The following is a 21,563-nucleotide window of genomic DNA, read 5'->3' as shown; positions in this document are numbered from 1 at the left end:
CCCATCTCAGCCTTCTGAGTAGCTGGGACTACAAGTGTGAGCCACCAACACCCAGCTGATTTTTGTATTTTTTGTAGAGACGGGGTTTTGCCACATATATGGCCTTTATTGTTTTGAAGTATGTTCCTTGTATACCTAGTTTTTTGAGAGTTTTTATTATGAAGGGATGTTGAATTTTAGTGAATATTCAGCACCTGTTGAAATGATTTTATGGTTTTTCTTGATTCTGTTAATGTGATGTATTGTGTTTATTGATTTGTGTATGTTTAACCATCCTTGCATCCTTGGGATGAATCTTACTTGATCATGTGAGATCTTTCTAATGTGTTGTTGAATTTAGTTTGCTTGTATTTTCTTGAGGATTTTTTGCATCTGTGTTCATCAGAGATATCAGATCTTTTTTTGTTATATCCTTGTCTGGTTTGGATATCAGGGTAATGCTGGCCTCATAGAAGTATTCCCTTCTCTTTAATTCTCTAGAATAGTTTGGATAGAAATGGTATTAGCTCTTCTTTAAATGTTTGGTAGAATTCAACAGTGAATCTGTCAGGTTCTGGGTTTTTTTTGTTTTGTTTTGATTTTTTTTTTGATGGGAGGATTTATTACTGGTTCAATCTTGTCACTCATTGTTGGTCTTACAGGTTTCGTATTTCTGCATAGTTCAATCCTAGTAGGTTATATGTATTTAGGAATTTATCTTTTTTTCCTAGGTTTTCTAATTTGTTGTCATATAGTTCATAATGGTCCTAATGATTCCTTATATTTTTGTGGTATAAGCTGTAATGTCTTCTTTTTTTTCTCTGATTTTATTTATTTGGGCCTTCTCTCTTTTTATCTTAAATAGTCTACGTAATGGTTTGTTGATTTTGCTTATTTTTTAAAAAAACAACGTTTGTTCTTCTGTATTTTTTTAGTCTCTATTTCTGCTCTGATCTTTATTATTTCTTTCTGTCTACTAATTTTGGGTTTGGTTTGTTCTTGCTTTTCTGTTTCCTTGAGGTGCATGGTTAGATTGTTTATTTGAAATATTTCTATTTTTTGATGGAGGTGTTTATTCCTATAAACTTTCCCATTAGAACTGTTTTTGCTGTATCACATAGGTTTTGGTATGTTGTGCTTACATTTTCATTTGTCACAAGGAATTTTTAGATTTCCTTTTAAATTTCTTCATAGACCCATTGATTGTTCAGAAGTATGTTAATTTTCATGAATTTGTACAGTTACCAACATTATTTCTGTTATTGATTTCTAGTTTTGTTCCATTGTGGTCAGAAAAGATACTTGATATTATTTCAACTTTTAAAAATTTGTTGCCCAGGCGTGGTGGCTCACGCCTGTAATCCCAACACTTTGGGAGGCCGAGGCGGGTGGATCACAAAGTCAGGAGATCGAGACCATCCTGGCTAACACGGTGAAACCCCATCTCTAGTAAAAATACAAAAAATTAGCCAGGCGTGGTGGCAGGCGCCTGTAGTCCCAGCTACTCAGGAGGCTGAGGCAGGAGAATGGAGTAAACCCGGGAGGTGGAGCTTGCAGTGAGCCGAGATTGCGCCACTGCACTCCATCTGGGCGACAGAGTGAGACTCCATCTCAAAATAAATAAATAAAAATAAAAATTTGTTAAGAATTGGGTCTGTCTTGGAGAATGTTCCATTTGCTTTTGAGAAAAATATGTATCCTGCAGCTGTTTGATGGAGTGTTCTGTAAGTGTCTATTAGGTCTGTTTGATTTGAAATGCAGTTTAACTCCAATATTCCTTGTTAATTTTCTGTCAGAATTACCTGCCCATTGCTGAAAGTGAGGTATTGAAGTCCTCTATTATTGTATTGCATTCAATTTCTCCCTTTAGGTTTATTAATATTGGTATTATATATTTGGGTGCACTGGTGTTGGATACATACTACAATTGTTACATCCTCTTGCTGAATTGACCCCTTTATCATTATAAAGGGATCCTTTTTGTCTTTTTTTTTTTTTTAACCATTCTTAAAGTAATCTGATATAATTGTAGCTAGTCCTGCTGTTTTTTGGTTTCCATTTGCATGGAATATCTTTTTCCATCCATTCACTTTCAGTCTGGGTGTCTTTATAGGTGAAGTGAGTTTCTTATAGACAGCATAGACTTTGGTCTTGTATTTTTTAAAAAAAAATCCATTCAGCGTCTAGATGTCTTTTAATTAAAAAATTTAATCCCTTTATAGTCAAGACTATTATTGATAGTTAAGGGTTTACTACAGCCATTTTGTTACTTGTTTCTAGGTTGTTTTGTAGATCCTTTCTTCTGTTTTTCCTTTCTTCCTATATTTCTTTGTGATTAAGTGATTTCCTCTAGTAACATGTTTTGATTCTATGCTCTTTATTTTTAGCACATCTGTTGTAGGTTTTTGCTTTGTGGTTACCAAGAGTATTACAAAAACATCTAAGAATTTTAACAGGTTATTTTAAACTGATAATGATTTAACTTTTATTACAAGGAAAACTATGAAAAAGAAACTCTAGTCTAATCCACCCCCCACATTTTGACTTTTTGTTAAAAAATTTACATATTTTTATATTGCCTATTCTTAACCAATTTGTACAGTTATTATTGTTTTTAATAGTTTTGTCTATCAGTTTTCAGTCTTGTGATATAAGCAGTTTACTTTCCACATTTACAGTATTGTTCTGATTTTGTCTGTTTTATTACTTTTACCAGTGAGTTTTATACCTTCAGATGTCTTGTTTATTACTTTTTTTTTTTTTTTTTAGTAGAGATGGGATTTTGCTATGTTGGCCATGTGGGTCTTAAACTCTTGGCCTCAAGTGATCCGCCCACCTCAGCCTCCCAAAGTGCTGCGATTACAGGTATGAGCCACTATGTCCAGCTAGATGTTTTCCTATTACATGTTAGCATCCATTATATTCAGATTGCAGAACTCTGTTTAGCATTTCTTATAAAATGGGTATGGTGTTGATTAATTCCGTCAGCTTTTGTATGTATGTTTGTGTTTCTTTTTTTTTTTTTTTTCATTTATTTATTATACTTTAGGTTTTAGGGTACATGTGCACAATGTGCAGGTTTGTTACATATGTATCCATGTGCCATGTTGATTTCCTGCACCCATTAACTCGTCATTTAGCATTAGGTATATCTCCTAATGCTGTCCCTCCCCCCTCCCCCCACCCCACAACAGTCCCCGGAATGTGATGTTCCCCTTCCTGTGTGCATGAGTTCTCATTGTTCAATTCCCACCTATGAGTGAGAACATGCGGTGTTTGGTTTTTTGACCTTGCGATAGTTTACTGAGAATGATGTTTTCCAGTTTCATCCATGTCCCTACAAAGGACACGAACTCATCATTTTTTATGGCTGCATAGTATTCCATGGTGTATATGTGCCACATTTTCTTAATCCAGTCTATCGTTGTTGGACATTTGGGTTGGTTCCAACTCTTTGCTATTGTGAATAGTGCCGCAATAAACATACGTGTGCATGTGTCTTTATAGCAGCATGATTTATAGACCTTTGGGTATATACCCAGTAATGGGATGGCTGGGTCAAACGGTATTTCTAGTTCTAGATCCCTGAGGAATCGCCACACTGACTTCCACAATGGTTGAACTAGTTTACAGTCCCACCAACAGTGTAAAAGTGTTCCTATTTCTCCACATCCTCTCCAGCACCTGTTGTTTCCTGCTTTTTTAATGATGGCCATTCTAACTAGTGTGAGATGGTATCTCACTGTGGTTTTGATTTGCATTTCTCTGATGGCCAGTGATGATGAGCATTTCTTCATGTGTTTTTTGGCTGCATAAATGTCTTCTTTTGAGAAGTGTCTGTTCATGTCCTTTGCCCACTTCTTGATGGGGTTGTTTGTTTTTTTCTTGTAAATTTGTTTGAGTTCATTGTAGATTCTGGATATTAGCCCTTTGTCAGATGAGTAGGTTGCAAAAATTTTCTCCCATTCTGTAGGTTGCCTGTTCACTCTGATGGTAGTTTCTTTTTCTGTGCAGAAGCTCTTTAGTTTAATTAGATCCCATTTGTCAATTTTGGCTTTTGTTCCATTGCTTTTGGTGTTTTAGACATGAAGTCCTTGCCCACGTCTATGTCCTGAATGGTATTGCCTAGGTTTTCTTGTAGGATTTTAATGGTTTTAGGTCTAACATTTAAGTCTTTAATCCATCTTGAATTAATTTTTGTATAAGGTGTAAGGAAGGGATCCAGTTTCAGCTTTCTACATATGGCTAGCCAGTTTTCCCAGCACCATTTATTAAATAGGGAATCCTTTCCCCATTTCTTGTTTTTGTCAGGTTTGTCAAAGATCAGATAGTTGTAGATATGCGGCACCATTTCTGAGGGCTCTGTTCTGTTCCATTGATCTATATCTCTGTTGTGGTACCAGTACCATGCTGTTTTGGTTACTGTAGCCTTGTAGTATAGTTTGAAGTCAGGTAGCGTGATGCCTCCAGCTTTGTTCTTTTGGCTTAGGATTGACTTGGCGATGCGGGCTCTTTTTTGGTTCCATATGAACTTTAAAGTAGTTTTTTCCAATTCTGTGAAGAAAGTCATTGGTAGCTTGATGGGGATGGCATTGAATCTATAAATTACTTTGGGCAGTATGGCCATTTTCACGATATTGATTCTTCCAACCCATGAGCATGGAATGTTCTTCCATTTGTTTGTATCCTCTTTTATTTCATTGAGCAGTGGTTTGTAGTTCTCCTTGAAGAGGTCCTTCACATCCCTTATAAGTTGGATTCCTAGGTATTTTATTCTCTTTGAAGCAATTGTGAATGGGAGTTCACTCATGATTTGGCTCTCTGTTTGTCTGTGATTGGTGTACAAGAATGCTTGTGATTTTTGTACATTGATTTTGTATCCTGAGACTTTGCTGAAGTTGCTAATGAGCTTAAGGAGATTTTGGGCTGAGACGATGGGATTTTCTAGATATACAATCATGTCATCTGCAAACAGGGACAATTTGACTTCCTCTTTTCCTAATTGAATACCCTTTATTTCCTTCTCCTGCCTGATTGCTCTGGCCAGAACTTCCAGCACTATGTTGAATAGGAGCGGTGAGAGAGGGCATCCCTGTCTTGTGCCAGTTTTCAGAGGGAATGCTTCCAGTTTTTGCCCATTCAGTATGATATTGGCTGTGGGTTTGTTGTAGATAGCTCTTATTATTTTGAGATACGTCCCATCAATACCTAATTTATTGAGAGTTTTTAGCATGAAGCGTTGTTGAATTTTGTCAAAGGCCTTTTCTGCATCTATTGAGATAATCATGTGGTTTTTGTCTTTGGTTCTGTTTATATGCTGGATTACATTTATTGATTTGCATATGTTGAACCAGCCTTGCATCCCAGGGATGAAGCCCACTTGATCATGATGTATAAGCTTTTTGATGTGCTGCTGGATTCGGTTTGCCAGTATTTTATTGAGGATTTTTGCATCAATGTTCATCAAGGATATTGGTCTAAAATTCTCTTTTTTGGTTGTGTCTCTGCCTGGCTTTGGTATCAGGACGATGCTGGCTTCATAAAATGTGTTAGGGAGGATTCCCTCTTTTTCTATCGATTGGAATAGTTTCAGAAGGAATGGTACCAGTTCCTTCTTGTACCTCTGGTAGAATTCAGCTGTGAATCCATCAGGTCCTGGACTCTTTTTGGTTGGTAAGCTATTGATTATTGCCACAATTTCAGAACCTGTTATTGGTCTATTCAGAGATTCGACTTCTTCCTGATTTAGTCTTGGGAGGGTGTATTTGTCGAGGAATTTATCCATTTCTTCTAGATTTTCTAGTTTATTTGCATAGAGGTGTTTGTAGTATTCTCTGATGGTAGATTGTATTTCTGTGGGATCGGTGGTGATATCCCCTTTTTCATTTTTTATTGCATCTATTTGATTCTTCTCTCTTTTCTTCTTTATTAGTCTTGCTAGCGGTCTATCAATTTTGTTGATCTTCTCAAAAAACCAGCTCCTGGATTCATTAATTTTTTGAAGGGTTTTTTGTGTCTCTATTTCCTTCAGTTCTGCTCTGATTTTAGTTATTTCTAGCCTTCTGCTAGCTTTTGAATGTGTTTGCTCTTGCTTTTCTAGTTCTTTTAATTGTGATGTTAGGGTGTCAATTTTGGATCTTTCCTGCTTTCTCTTGTGGGCATTTAGTGCTATAAATTTCCCTCTACACACTGCTTTGAATGTGTCCCAGAGATTCTGGTATGTTGTGTCTTTGTTCTCGTTGGTTTCAAAGAACATCTTTATTTCTGCCTTCATTTCATTATGTACCCAATAGTCATTCAGGAGCAGGTTGTTCAGTTTCCATGTAGTTGAGTGGTTTTGAGTGAGTTTTTTAATCCTGAGTTCTAGTTTGATTGCACTGTGGTCTGAGAGACAGTTTGTTATAATTTCTGTTCTTTTACATTTGCTGAGGAGAGCTTTACTTCCAACTATGTGGTCAATTTTGGAATAGGTGTGGTGTGGTGCTGAAAAAAATGTATATTCTGTTGATTTGGGGTGGAGAGTTCTGTAGATGTCTATTAGGTCCACTTTGTTTAGAGCTGAGTTCAATTCCTGGATATCCTTGTTAACTTTTTGTCTCAATGATCTGTCTAATGTTGACAGTGGGGTGTTAAAATCTCCCATTATTATTGTGTGGGAGTTTAAGTCCCTTTGTAGGTCACTGAGGACTTGCTTTATGAATCTGGGTGCTCCTGTGTTGGGTGCATATATATTTAGGATAGTTAGCTCTTCTTGTTGAATTGATCCCTTTATCATTATGTAATGGCCTTCTTTGTCTCTTTTGATCTTTGTTGGTTTAGAGTCTATTTTATCAGAGACTAGGATTGCAACCCCTGCCTTTTTTTGTTTTCCATTTGCTTGATAGATCTTCCTCCATCCCTTTATTTTGATTCTATGTGTGTCTCTGCACGTGAGATGGGTTTCCTGAATACAGCACACTGATGGGTCCTGACTCCTTATCCAGTTTGCCAGTCTGTGTCTTTTAATTGGAGCATTTAGCCCATTTACATTTAACGTTAATATTGTTATTTGTGAATCTGATCCTGTCATTATGATGTTAGTTGGTTATTTTGCTCGTTAGTTGATGCAGTTTCTTCCTAGCCTCGATGGTCTTTACAATTTGGCATGTTTTTGCAGGGGCTGGTACCGGTTGTTCCTTTCCATGTTTAGTGCTTCCTTCAGGAGCTCTTTTAGGGCAGGCCTGGTGGTGACAAAATCACTCAGCGTTTGCTTGTCTGTAAAGTATTTTATTTCTCCTTCGCTTATGAAGCTTAGTTTGGCTGGATGGGAAATTCTGGATTGAAAATTCTTTTCTTTAAGAATGTTGAATATCGGCCCCCACTCTCTTCTGGCTTGTAGAGTTTCTGCCGAGAGATCAGCTGTTAGTCTGATGGGCTTCCCTTTGTGGGTAACCGGACCTTTCTCTCTGGCTGCCCTTAACATTTTTTCCTTCATTTCAACTTTGGTGAATCTAACAATTATGTGTCTTGGAGTTGCTGTTCTCGAGGAGTATCTTTGTGGCGTTCTCTGTATTTCCTGAATCTGAATGTTGGCCTGCCTTGCTAGATTGGGGAAGTTCTCCTGGATAATATCTTGCAGAGTGTTTTCCAACTTGGTTCCATTCTCCCCATCATTTTCAGGTACACCAGTCAGACGTAGGTTTGGTCGTTTCACGTAGTCCCAAATTTCTTGGAGGCTTTGTTCATTTCTTTTTATTCTTTTTTCTCTAGACTTCCCTTCTCGCTTCATTTCATTCATTTCATCTTCCATCAGTGATACCCTTTCTTCCAGTTGATCGCATCTGCTACTGAGGCTTCTGCAATCTTCACGTAGTTCTCGAAACTTGGCTTTCAGCTCCATCATCTCCTTTAAGCCCTTCTCTGCATTGGTTATTCTAGTTATCCATTCTTCTAATTTTTTTTCAAAGTTTTTAACTTCTTTGCTATTGTTTTGAATTTCCTCCCGTAGTTCAGAGTAGTTTGATCGTCTGAAGCCTTCTTCTCTCAACTCGTCAAAGTCATCCTCCATCCAGCTTTGTTCCGTTGCTGGTGAGGAACTGCGTTCCTTTGGAGGAGGAGGGGTGCTCTGCTTTTTAGAGTTTCCAGTTTTTCTGCTCTGTTTTTTCCCCATCTTTGCGGTTTTATCTACTTTTGGGCTTTGATGATGGTGATGTACAGATGGGTTTTTGGTGTGGATGTCCTTTCTGTTTGTTAGTTTTCCTTCTACCAGACAGGACCCTTAGCTGCAGGTCTGTTGGAGTTTACTAGCGGTCCACTCCAGACCCTGTTTGGCTGGGTGTCAGCAGTGGTGGCTGCAGAACAGCGGATTTTCGTGAGACCACAAATTCAGCTGTCTGATAGTTCATCTGGAAGTTTTGTCTCAGAGGAGTACCCGGCCCAGTGAGGTGTCAGTCTTTCCCTACTGGGGGGGTGCCTCCCAGTTAGGCTGCTCAGGGGTGAGGGACCCACTTTAGGAGGCAGTCTGTCCGTTCTCAGATCTCCAGGTGTGTGCTGGGAGAACCACTACTCTCTTCAAAGCTGTCAGTCAGACAGGGATGTTTAAGTCTCTGGAGATTCCTGCTGACTTTTTGTTTGTCTGTGCCCTGCCCCCAGAGGTGGAGCCTACAGAGGCAGACAGGCCTCCTTGAGCTGTGGTGGGCTCCACCCAGTTTGAGCTTCCTGGCTGCTTTGTTTACTTAAGCAAGCCTGGGCAATGGCGGGCGCCCCTCCCCCAGCCTCGCTGCTGCCTTGCAGCTTGATCTCAGACTGCTGTGCTAGCAATCAGCGAGACTCCGTGGGCATAGGACCCTCCGAGCCAGGTGTGGGATACAATCTCCTAGTGTGCCGTTTTCCAGGCCCGTTGGGAAAGCGCAGTATGAGGGTGGGACTGACCCGATTTTCCAGATGCCGTCTGTTACCCCTTTCTTTGACTAGGAAAGGGAACTCCCTGACCCCTTGCGCTTCCCGAGTGAGGCAGTGCCTCGCCCTGCTTCGGCTCGTGCACAGTGCGCTTCACCGACTGTCCTGCACCCACTGTTTGGCACTCCCTAGTGAGATGAAACAGGTACCTCAAGCAGAAATGCAGAAATCACCAGTCTTCTGTGTCGCTCGGGCTGGGAGCTGGAGACCGGAGCTGTTCCTCTTCGGCCATCTTGGCTCCACCCACCATGTTTGTGTTTCTTATCCTTTGTGTTTTAAGGATAGCTTTGCTGGATAGGGTATTCTTGGTTGACATTTTCTTCAGCACTTTGAATATAACATCATGTCCTTTCCTGGCCTGTAGGGTTTCCACTGAGAAGTCTGCTGAAAGCTGTATTGGATGTGATATGTTTCTTTTGTCTTGCTGATTGGAGTTTTTCTCTCTTTGTCTTTGCTTTCTGCTAATTTGATTATGATGCGCTTTGGGGAGAATTCCTCTTTCATTTGAATTTGATTGGTGACTTCTCAGCTTCTGTACCTGGATGCTGTTCGCCTTTCTCTAAATTTGGGAAATTTTCAGCCATTCATTCTTTAAATATACTTTCTAGGCCTTTTTTTTTCCTTGTCCGCTTTGGGAATTCCAATTACATGGAGGTTAGTACACTTGGTGGTGTAACATAATTTTTTATAGGCCTTCTTCACTGTTTTCATTCTCTTTTCTGTTTGCTCCTCTGACTGAGTAATTTTCATATGTTCTGGCTTGAAGCTTGCTAATTATTTCCTCTGTTTAATCAAGTCTGCCGTTAAAGCTTTCTCAGGAGTTTTTCAGTTCAGTTATTGTATTCTTAGTTTTAGGATTTCTCGTTGATTTCTTTTAATTTTTTCTATTTCTTTGTCATTGTCTCTTTTTGTTTCTGGATTGTTTTTCAAATTTCACTTCCCATTCTGGGGAGGACTTATATTGAGCACCGAAACTAAACGACTGTACTGGAATGAACTTGTTGCCCTGTTGTCATTTCCAGTCTTGTAAAGGCACAGTGAATATCAAAAATTAAATGATGTTCTGGAACTAAATTGCTGCCTTGCCATTGTTTCCTTGTCTGGGGAAGACTTATAGCAAATACCAGAGTTTAAATGCTGCCCTGAAACAACACTGCTGCCCTGCCGTTGTTTTCCAGTCTGGGGAAGACTTAAATGGGCACTGGAACTTAATCTCGACCTTTTAGTTGTTTCTGAGCTAGAGGAAGACTCCACTCATGCACCTGGGATTTGTGGAAAACCCAGCTGGGGATTTTGGCCTTCCTCTGGATTTGTGCCCCTGAGGCACTGTGGTCCTGGCCAATTTGTTTAACTTGGCATCTCCACTGATCAGAGTGCTGAGATCAGCTTTCTGTGATGAACACCCTGGTCATTGTTTCCAACTCACCCCAAGTAGTTAAGCTTTCCCGACACTCCCAATGGTTCTGATCGAATAGGACCGGAATGGACTTCCCATGAAGATTCCTAGACCAGTGGGGAGATCGAATATTCACCTCCAGTTCCCTCCTTCACTAGCAACCATGGGTCTAGGGAAAATCTCTGTGAGTGGCACTATGCCAGCTTAGGGGAAGGGGTGGCACAGTGTGAAATGACTGTTCATCCTACCTGTCACAGCTTCTCTCAGTTCTGTGTGCCTTGGTGGTTTCTCTGCTTCCCCCCGAGTTCTGGTATATTCATGGTGGTATTCTTGTCGTTGAATGGTTTCTAATTGTGTTTTTGTCAGGGACGTGACGCTGGGGGATTGTCTGTTCCACCATCTTGCTAATATCACTCTGAAACTCTATTTTTGAATAATTTTAGATCTGTAGAAAAGTAGCAGAAATAATACAGAGTTATTTGATTTTTCACTCAGTATCCCCAAATGTTAACATAGCACCATGGTATAGTTATCAACACCAAGGAACCAATATTGGGAAATTACTATTCATGAAACTTCACTCTTTTTTTTGGATTTTACCAGTTTTCCCACTGATGTCTGTCCCAAGGTTTGATGGAGGATCCCACAGTGCATGCATTTCAACAGGCTTTTAGTAAATATTGGGATTCCAGGCTTTGTCTCTGGCTAGATATGAGAGTGCAAATCCTCTGTGCCCCTCCACCTCCCCAGGCAGTCATGCTGTACAATCTTGGGACATAGGGTAAAGTGAAGGGCCTCTTCGGGCAGGCAGGTAAGTCATCAGGCCACTCCATGGGCCCTGGGAGACCATCAGCACACAGTTGGGCCCTTCCTCAGCAAGCAGCTCTGTGTTCTCAGCAGTAGGAATAAGTAAGCATTGAGGCCTCAATAGTTGGCAAAAAGCAGAGCTTCCTGGGGGAAAAATACTTTGAATAAGGAAGAAAAAGGAGATTTGTGTTATATAAGTTTGGCTGTCTCTAATTTAAAGAAAGTTAAACTTTATTGCACAACGACTACTAGTTCTTTCTTCTTCTTCCTTCTCCTCCTCCTCCTCCTTCTTCTCCTCTTCCTCCTCCTCTTCCTTCTCCTTCTTTTTCCTGTCTCCTCCTCCTTCTCCTTGTCCTTCTTTTTCTCCTTCTCCTTCCCTTCTCCTCTTCCTTTTCTCCTCCTCCTCCTTCCCTTCTCCTTCTTCTCCTCCTCCTTCTCCCCCCTTCTCCTCCTCCTTCTCCCCCCTTCTCCCCCCTTCTCCCCCCTTCTCCCCCCTTCTCCTCCTCGTTCTCCCCCCTTCCTCTCCTCCTTCTCCCCCCTTCCTCTCCTCCTCCTCCTCCTTTTCTCTTCTCTTCCTCCTTCTCCTTTTCTTTCTTCTCCTTCTTCTCCTCCTCCTTCTCTTCCTTCTCATTCCCCTTCTTTTCCTTCGTTTCCTCCTTCCCTCCGCCTCCTCTCAAATTTAGTTTTCCACGGAATTCCCCTGTCCTTTGGAAATTTTTTTTTTGCTTAGTATCTGTTCATTTCTCCCAGAATCATAGTTTGGAATTAATGGACAAATAGTAGTTAATCAGATGACAGAGATTAAAGTGAAGGGTGGTCATACACTGGAATAGCAAAATATATTTGCAGTGAAACCCAATGAATAGAATACTTCATGTTAGGGTCAAGTATTGGAGGAAAAACAAATACTTTCATTAAAATCAAAGCTACTCTTCAGAATTTCATTATTTTCTTTTAATGGGAAATGTATGTGCTGGTCGTCTTGTCGTCTTTGACTCTTAAAATGTAACCAAGCAAATTTTAAACTATATCTCTAAAGTGCCTAAGTGTGATGCCTACGTTGCCTTTAACTTAACTTCGTTAGTGGCAGAGGTTCCATGAGTTATGAGTACTCTGCTCTGTGAATGCCTCCATTTTTGAGGTGCCTTTGTGGAGTATTGATAGGAATCATTCCTGGGCTCCACTTACAGACTTCTTTTGGGGAACAGGATCTCACAAAGCAGAACAGGAGTTTGTGATAAGGAAGAGGACAAAGAGAGCAGGTCCTTGTGTTCTTGTGTTCTTCAAAAACGGTGAACATATCCTACTGATTTTGGACCAAGGGAGTTCTCCAGTGGGAAGTGACACAGAACCTACCACAGTGCCTTTCCCCAGGTTTTTGGTAATGAGTGATGAATGAATCCTATGAGAGCAGAGCCCCGTGGAGCGGGTGGCAAATGTTGCTCCCTGACTACAGTTCTCTGCTTAGGGATGCTAACACAGACTGCCTCAGATGCAGGCAGGGCTGCTTGTCCACACTGATCAGGCAACAGAATAGGTGCTGGAAGAGGCATCCACTACAGTGTGGGCAGACTCTTTGGATCTGTATTAATAACAGCCTCTCCCATGGATTAGCTAGTCCAGGCTTTGGTGCTTTATTTCCTCCCAAAATAATGGAGTGTGTACTCCTTAGTTATGTGTAGCACCAAGAAAATTAATCCAGATGTCATCTTTTTTTTTTTTTTTCTTCCCCTCCAGTGTGGCTGGATACTTGGCAGGGCACACAATCACATGGTCTTCAGATCTTCTAAAAGCTGATTTTCCTGGGCCTAATCCCATGAGAGTTGGAGACTGTCTATGATAATTACTGATTCAGCTCCTGCTGGTGTTGAACTTACTGAGAAACTTAACCAAGAATTAAAATACACACCCACACACCCCTCAGATGGAGCCAAACACTAAACCAGATTAGTCTTTCATGGCCACCTTTTCTTTAGGATTAGGAGGATCAGAAAGCAAGAGCAGATTCTGAAACACTGCAACCCCGTTCCCCACTGGGTCATAAGAGGCTGATGCTCTTGAGGACGAAGGTCGGCAGCAGGTGCCAACTAGGTACTGGCTTGTGGTCCCAGTAGAGCTGGCCTGCCACGGTCCAAGCGTCTTGTTTTGGTTAAAAAATGGGTCTCTTGGCCTTTCATGCCTGGGCATTCTCCGGAACTCAGATGTTTGTGAACCAGGTTCAAGGACTCTGAAGTTCAAGTCACTGGCAGATTGGAGAAAAGATCTAGAAGTTCTAAGTGTCTGAGGTAATGAGAGGAGGGACGCAAAGCCTCATTCAATGAGACTGCAAAGTCACCTGAATGGGAAAGCTTGCCCTATTGCTGGCCTCGGCAATGGCACCTTCAGGTTGTCCCCTGTACGGGTTGATGAGGGAGTGGAGGACCCCAGATCCCTTCTTAGTGTCAGCCTTGGCCACAGGTTTCGATGAAATTTAGTATGTTGATTAGGAGCTGCCAATATCAGAGCAACTCCCCTCCCAAGGGGACGTTTAGTTTTCAGTTGTTAAAAATACACCCTGAGACAGAAATTTTGGGACACTTAAGTGACTTTGAAATCCATCCAAAGGTTACTCTGTTCCTTCACTCCACACAGCTCAGGCATTTCCATGTTGGTCTCAGCTGCCATGTCAATGGTTTATTCTTTTTACATGTTGGAGCAGATCTGGACCTCCCAAAATGTTTTGGGGAGAAGTAGGCTTAGAGGGATTTTCCCTGCTCTGTGAGAGAAGGAATTTAGCAAGCCTTATTTTTTCTAAGAAGGTGGCACAAGTTTTGATGTGATTTGCTGGAAAATAGTAATAGTCACAATTTATCTTATTCCCCCAAGAGAATGGGATGATGTTCCCATGGAATCTTGCTCATCCTGCTAGCAATAACTTGTATTCTCTTTCTGTTTCACACAAACAAGGATCAGAGGGTGATGGTGGGGGAAATGATACCAGGAAATACCGTTCGTTTTTTGCAGGGATTCAGAATGTGTTGCTGGACTTCAAGATAGGAAGAATCTTTGCCTTGATGGCTGATGATAGTAACCACCCCACCTACCACCATCTATTAAGAATTTACTGTGTGGTCACTTTACAGTCATCCAAGTAAATTTTCGTAATCACCTGATTACACGGGTACTGCTTTTCAGAAAAAGAAACAGATTTCTGGAGGTAAGTAACCCAAATTGTACAGCTGAGCCATCTGTCTGCATCTCAAGCATTGAGGCAGCATTCAGCCTCCGAGGGTGTTGTCAAATGTGCTGGTCTCTGTTAACTCAGGGTTTTGGATTAATTGGTGGAGCTGCTCATTTCACCCAGGATGCAGTCTGCACCCTCTATTTAAAGTGAGGTCCCTGGACGAGCAACACGGCAGCACCTGGCTGCTTGTCAGCAATGCAGAACATCAGGCACTTCCTGGAGCTACAGCACAAGATCCCCAGGCAGGCGCATGTGCATCCAAGTTTGAGCCGCACTGCTTTCTGCTACTACGGAGGGATATATCCTTTACTCTCTCCCTCCCCTTTGTCTCCTCTTGTCTGGTAATTTTAAATTATTTAAAAGTTATAGAAAATCATAGTGTCTCAAAATGGCTTACCAAGAAATACTCAAAGCTGTAGGATCAGAAGCTTGACATGAAGATTTCTGTGCATCTTTGAATTGCTTTACAGAAATTAAAGAAAAATCCAGACACCTAAAAGATTATAATTTCAGAATTCATAGTAACATGGGGATCTTCTTGGAGTCAGAACTGAGTTCTTGCTGAGGTTTGCATTGGGCCCTGTCTCCAGGCAGCTGCAGCATAACACGGAGTCACCCTTCCTGTCTAAGCCTTGTGGCTGGAGGGGAAGAGTGAGGACCAAGCTGTCAACAGTCCCAGACCTGCCAAGCCCCATTTGTCTGTGTGCCTGCCAGGATTCTAAGACTGCATTTGGGAATTTTGACTTTTACTGAATGTGAAATTCTGTGTATAATAGCCTTGGTGAGCTGACCCAGTCAGGGATGATTCTGATATACTTTGTCTTACAGGATTCAGAATCCATAGCTAGAAGAGGTAGTAAGGCCATTGGGAGGGCCTGCCTCTCCTCAGCCCACCCCGACCCCCTGTGTGGGTCTTCATTCTGAAATTTCCATTCAGGTACTTCACAGTTCTGCAAACTATGATAGGACTAGAAGTGAAGACATTGTTAAGGGGTTCAGAGGACATCAGGCTTTATACTAGGCTGTGGAACCTGGTGTTCTTGGGCTTGTGTAACTTTCTGGTCCCTCAAAAGAGGCAACATCAGAAGATTGAAGAAAATGAGAGTCACTAAATACAGCTTGTCGTTTCTGCCCAAATTTTATTACTTGAGCCCAAAGTTACCAAAATTATTCATGATGAGCTTCAGTTTTGGCAGGACAGCATTAACTTGCATCTGTGTTAGCAGTATTGCATCTTTGTACTCTGAAGTCAGACAGATCTGAGTTTGAATCCTTGTTTTAGCACTAGGACCTTATTCCAAGCCTTTTTTATTTTTTAATTTCAGGCTTAGCATATTTCTAATGGTTACTTTCTGTCATTTAGAGGATGTATAGCAGCACATAGTTTAAAGGACACTGCATGCCTACCCACCATGGCAGCTTTCTGTCCCCAGCTGTCAGGTGGGGCATGAAGCTGCCCCACCTGCTGCCCAACTCTCCAGGCTATTCGAGGCCTGAGCGAGGAGGGCACACTTGGCCAGGGATAGGAACAGGCAGTGCAAAGGGCGAGGTGCTCCCTCCACACGACTGAAATGTGTCTTTCTCCAAGTCTCTCAGTTCTCTGGTGGCCTTATAGTAAATGGCTAATGTATTTATTCATGATGGCCTCATTGGCTTTGGAGATGTACTTAATTTTTAAAAATTTGCTTCAATGCCCTCATTTCTGCACTTCTCCAGCGCTTTCTATGAATTTTTTAAAGGCAACTGAGCCATGAGAGCACAAGCCCATTTTTCTAGTTACAAAACGGACATGCCTGAAGTGTATGCTCAGCTCGCATCACCTTCCAGTGCCCTGCCTGGAGATAGAACAACAAAAACTTAATCCTCAGGAGGCTTCTGAGGGGCTCCAGGGAGTCACAGGATTACTTAAAGAAGGGAAAGGTCAGACCCTGATCCTGATGCTACTGTCAAAAATTCTAGCACTTTCATAGTTTAAAATATTTTACATTTACACAAAATAGTCATGTATAAAATGTTTTTTGTTCAGTTTACATTTTTAAAAAGGACAATGGTAATTTCAAATGCCTTCTGCTTACATGTCATGTAAATATTGTTAGGAGCCCATATTTTTTACAAAAACTGTGGAGATTTTCATGACTGTAGGTGTTTTCAGTTGGAGGATTTGCCAAACCTGTGTTTTGAGGCACACTCATGGTCTCTGCTTGGGAAGGTGGCCAGTGCCACTGTGCAGTGCCCAGCATTTCTATGTGACTCTGGTTTGGTGTGTGCTGTGTTGGTCACCACTTAAAGTAGAGCCAGTGTGCACAATTTGGATATATAAAAATTTGAAAATATGTTTAGCCAGTCTACTCTTTAGTACATTTTGAGTGTCAAGTGGAAAAAAACAGTAAAAGGAAATTAATGAAGGAAAGGAAAGCACTTTCTGAGTTCTGTCAAACACAAGAGCTTCAGAGGAAACAGTGCTTCAAGACTGTAGTATAGTTTGTCCCTCCTCATTGATTTAACTAAGTGGATACTGAAAAAATATCACAGAGGCATTGATCTTGGTGCAGAAACCACCTCTCCCTGACTAAGGGAAAATAAGCTAGCAAGGAGTGTGTCAGGAAGACCCCTCTTGAAAGCAAAGCAAAGCAGAATTTAGACTACAGCTAGCTTTCACAAAGCTGTTAACAGTTTATGGTGTTCAACTATAAATATATCACCAAAAGCATAAGGTGTTATTCTTAAGAAAAGGGCATCTTCATCAGATTAAAAAGCTCTAAAACCAAAAATTATCCAAACTTAAACTCTGATCGGTTCTGGACACAGGGCCCAATTCTGTCTCTGGAGAACTAGGCAACCCCTGGGCAGAACCAGCTTGATTAGCACCATGGCCATCCCTTTATGCTGATAATAAACCTAAATATTCACCTTATAAGGAATTCTAAGCTCAACCACATTTACAAATGCTCAGCCCTCAGGGTTCCAAGACTGCTGGTCTTGGGACACCTTAGTGTGGCATTTATGACACAACACAGCTCTGAGGCATTTGTCCTTGGCTGGAAATGTCACACCTGGGAGCAGGCACACCCTGCAAGAGGCTATTCCCCTGCCACCCAAGCAATGAATTATGATGAGACAAAGCAAAAATTACACTGATGTTACAGAGATATCACTGATCCCTGCAATGAATAATAATCTTTTGACTTTGAACTGGTAGGCAAATGGAAGAAATCTTAACAGCTGACAACATCCTAGCTGGTAATTAAAAAAATAATTAGTACTCCAGTTTGAAATTTGATTTGGTCTTTCATGGAAATTTTCCCTCACTTGGGAGATCACCAAAATTGTGCTAGCTTTTTTTATTTTTTTTTTTAAAGCAGCACAGGACAAACTTCTACCATCTTGAAAAACTTCTAAGCTGTCCCTTATCCTAAATCTTGCACCTACAAGTCTTAGAAAGTGAAATCTGAACTAAATGATTCAAAGATGAAACATAATGATATACTTAATATAAACATCTATTTCAATGTTTACACCAGACTGAACACAATAAAAGTACTTATGAAAATTATGTTTACTTACACTTATGAAATAACTCGACATTTATTTTGTTGGCATGTGCTAATAAACACATATTCCCAAGACAGCAAAGGAAAAATCCCAGTCCAGAGCATTCTGTCTTTGTGAAGCCAATTAAGACACCACCTCTAGTGCCCTGAGATTCTGGGCTGCAGAAATGGTTGCAGAGGAACATATCTCCCTCGGCAGAGCCAGAAACCACTGACTAACAAACATTTCTTCAAATAAGATCTAGTGTGAAAAGGGCTTCCCCTCATTTCATCTGGGCTCCATTCCATGAAGAATATAAAAGTTAGTGGAAATTACAAAGGAAAACACAACATCTCATACACTATTTTATATAACTTGGTGTTTTCTTTTATTGAATCATACAAATTCAAATGGGGATTCCTGAATAAATCTTTTGTTAATTTACCTTTGGCAGAAACAGCAGATTCCAAAACAATTAGTAGCATCTCATTTGTAGCTTAAAAAAAAATTCTGTAGCGTATTTTCCAAAAACATAGTCTTAAACAAATGTGCTTTAAAAGCTCAGTGGTAATGATCTGATTAATATCATAGCTTATTTAAGAGAGCTATTAAAGGACAGACTAGACATGTATTTTTAAAAAAACACAATTTTTGGTCATGTGAATGATTCATGTTCAGATTTCAAAAATAGGAAACATCCTAAAGTGCATCATTTTATTTATAATCTCACTCCTTGAAATTATAGCAATCTGCAATGTAAACAGTAGAGCAAAGAATTCCAAACTATATTTTTATGTACATTTAAACCTGTAGGATTATGTACCGTCTTTGTGTGTGGATTAAAACCAGGGCACTTCCAACACATAGCTCAAGCTTCCATACGATTAAGAGCAAACTTACTTAAAGGCATTCTTTCTCCCCATCCTTAACATTCAGCTGACAGAGGAGAGCTGCTGCCTCACTTCAGCAATGGAAAATGTTGCTGTAAATCCCATCGGACCAGCCAGTTTCTCACGACCCTTTAAAACTGAAAACTGGTCAGTATAGTTTTACATTCTTTTTCTTTTCCTTAAAACTGTGCCCTTTCAGAAGGCAACTTTCAAAACATACAGGAGGGTGCCTCTGCTGTGTGTTCATCCTGTAACACATCGTCAAAGGCAGAGCTCCTGAAGCACCTTCTCTGGTCAGCCGTGGCGGGCGAGCAGACGCCTGGGCTCGGCCTCCCAAAGCACAAAGGTGGACCCAGAACCCACTGTCCTTGGTGCAGGAGTTAAAAAAGTAACAACAAATCATGAGGTGACATCAAGCACACTGAAGAGATGGATGATTTGGTGTCTTACATTTCCTGGTCCCTCCAAAATGTCTAATATAGACAGCTTTGTGACAAAGTCTTTGAAAAAATTATAATTGGCCACACAGCATGACTTTTCTTTTTATACATGATCACAAAAATAGTGTGATTTAGATTCTGCCTTAGGCTGAGTTCTGAGGGGTACATTTACCTGTCAGTTTGGGGATTTTAGTGCAGATTTTTTTTTTTTTTTTAAATTAAACTCTGGTAAGTACTCAGGAGGCTGAGAACACAGGCCCCTTCTCTCCCCTGATCCTCTGTATGCAGGCTGACTTAAGCCCCTTTATGTTTGGCTAGTGCCACAACAAAACAGCCCCAAACAGGTTGCCATGAGCATGCTGGCCTGGCTTGGTGTTTGATGATAAAATCTGAGACTGGTAAGTGCAGTCAGTGTTCAGGAAAGAATCTCCAGGCTCTTCTCCCATCACCTGGTTTTAAAATCAGCATTCATACAGCTGCTTACCATCTCTCTGTCCTCTGCAGATGACCCGGTCCTAGGCAGGGACCAAAATTCCTTGTCAGCTGAGGAAGTCCTGAAGAAACACCCTGAAGATGATGACTGCACTGCCATCGTGGGCAGATGCAGCTTCCATCTACCTGAGGGCTGAAGGGGAAAACCTTTCACACACGTGAGGAAGGCGCAGCTCTGTGGAAAGGTCACTAGAATGGCAGCGGCAGCAAATAGGGCTCCAATGCACGTTCGCACTTAACTGGGTCCAAGGAGAGCATGGCCCTCCACAGCAAGTTTGCTCTATAGAATAAAGTCCTGAGCTTGTTTTCATCACAGTTAGACAGAGAATGGTCTCATATTTCTCAGTTATCCAGGGAAAAACAGTGTATATTCTCTGTAGATGAGTGTTGTTTAATGTAGTGATTCATCTCTGCTAGTGTTAGGAAAACTCCACTACTGTGTGTGTGTGTCTGTGTGGGTGCACGCGCGTGCGTATGTGCACATACTGCAATCTTGACTTTCCAATTACAAAATGCCTAAGTCAGGTCACATTGTCTTCTTCCAGCCAGTTTCTAAGGCAGGCAATGGAAACAGGAGCCGATGCCAAATGGGCTAGAGGCAGAAGGGCTGCATGCTTTGCAGGGCCAGCCCCAAGGCTGCCTTCCAGAGCTACACTTTCTCAGGGGAGAGTAAACTCTCACCGCAGCTGCCAGCCCCCTGTGCTCGGTCATGCCCCTCACATGGACTTGGAATCAGTGTCTCTCTTGCTGATGAGCACCTCCAGGAGCCTCAGTTTCGCCTTTATGTGCTTATATTCACTGTATTCTTCAGCCATAGGAGTGCGGTCTTCCTTCTGGACATTTCTAATGCAAATAAAGGAAAAAGGGGTCTGAGGATCATTTTCTGTTTTTGCTAGATACTATTCATGGGGCAAATTATCAATGTGTAGAAACTTTGCAGTTTATCAACTTGTAGAATCAGTGTTGCCGAGTGGCCCTTGGTCTCAAGACTGGGGCTGGATTTAGACAAGTAATGAAAATGTTTCACCCAGAAGGCAACATGCAACTGAGTTTTTATATAGTTAATCTGGCATTTTGTTTGATAAGAAGGCTAAGAAATGCAGAAATTCTCTCTGCTAAGTATGAATCTCACATTGAGCTCTCATACACCAAAATCCTTTATTCATACTTAATGTTTTCTCATTCTTACGTATTTCGTCTCGCGAAATTTTAAATTTTTAATTAGCAACTGGTCCACCCACAACTTTTTTTTTTTCGAAAACAACAGATAGTTAGTTAATACTCCTACTTATCATAAAACAGTCTTAGAATTCAGCAGCTGGATTACATAATACTATTATAATAAGCCTTTATTATTGAGTAACTTTACATACATAATATTTATATGCACAAGTATTTGAGAGCTTATATGTCAAGCCCTGTGCTAAGTGCTTTGTACCTATGATCTGATAGAACCCTTACAACACCTTGATGAGGTGGAGCCATTTCCTACACACTACACATGATGAAACCAGCACAGGAAATCAGATAACTTGCCTGCTCTTGGCCACCACGCGGCACGCTGCTGCTTTGTGTTTTATGGGAAATTGCACATGGCAAACAAACATTCAAACATAGGTAGGCTTCCTGCCTTTATTATTAAAGGGCAAATGTGGGTAAGGAGGATAGCATGGGGCTTGATTTGTTCAATGAACTAAAAATAAACTGATCTTATTCATACCCTGCCTTGTTCTAGGAAAGGATTCTAGTGGCTTCTCAGCAGAGGGCAGGGCAAGGAACAGGTGCTCAGCAATCGGAGCATCTGGCACGCAGGCCCCCGCTGCACTCTGAGGGGCTTCACTCTCCTCAGACACGAAGTCATGGAACCA

The 21,563-nt window shown here is 41.1% G+C and overlaps 1 protein-coding gene and 1 long non-coding RNA gene across 9 annotated transcripts in view; one reads left to right on the top strand and one right to left on the bottom strand.

The window, feature by feature from the left end:
• Positions 1-11,649: 11,649 nt before the first annotated feature.
• On the top strand, positions 11,650-20,010 carry LOC134731514 (uncharacterized). Its single transcript, XR_010113833.1, has 2 exons — positions 11,650-14,315; positions 18,810-20,010. It is a non-coding gene; the product is annotated as an uncharacterized lncRNA (long non-coding RNA).
• FAM13A (family with sequence similarity 13 member A) overlaps positions 18,238-21,563 on the bottom strand; it is a 431,061-nt gene continuing 427,735 nt past the window's right edge. For all 8 annotated transcript variants that reach the window (XM_063610243.1, XM_063610245.1, XM_063610246.1 and 5 more), the window contains one exon: positions 18,238-20,538. In XM_063610243.1, coding sequence (XP_063466313.1) covers positions 20,412-20,538 — 127 coding nt within the window. In that variant the 3' untranslated portion in view covers positions 18,238-20,411. The remainder of the gene's footprint in view (positions 20,539-21,563) is intronic.

This window comes from Symphalangus syndactylus, chromosome 10 (genome assembly GCF_028878055.3).
Source record: "Symphalangus syndactylus isolate Jambi chromosome 10, NHGRI_mSymSyn1-v2.1_pri, whole genome shotgun sequence".
Classification (NCBI taxonomy): domain Eukaryota; kingdom Metazoa; phylum Chordata; class Mammalia; order Primates; family Hylobatidae; genus Symphalangus; species Symphalangus syndactylus.
The sequence above is the reverse complement of the archived record's forward strand: the minus strand, read 5'-3'. Positions and strand labels throughout refer to the sequence as shown.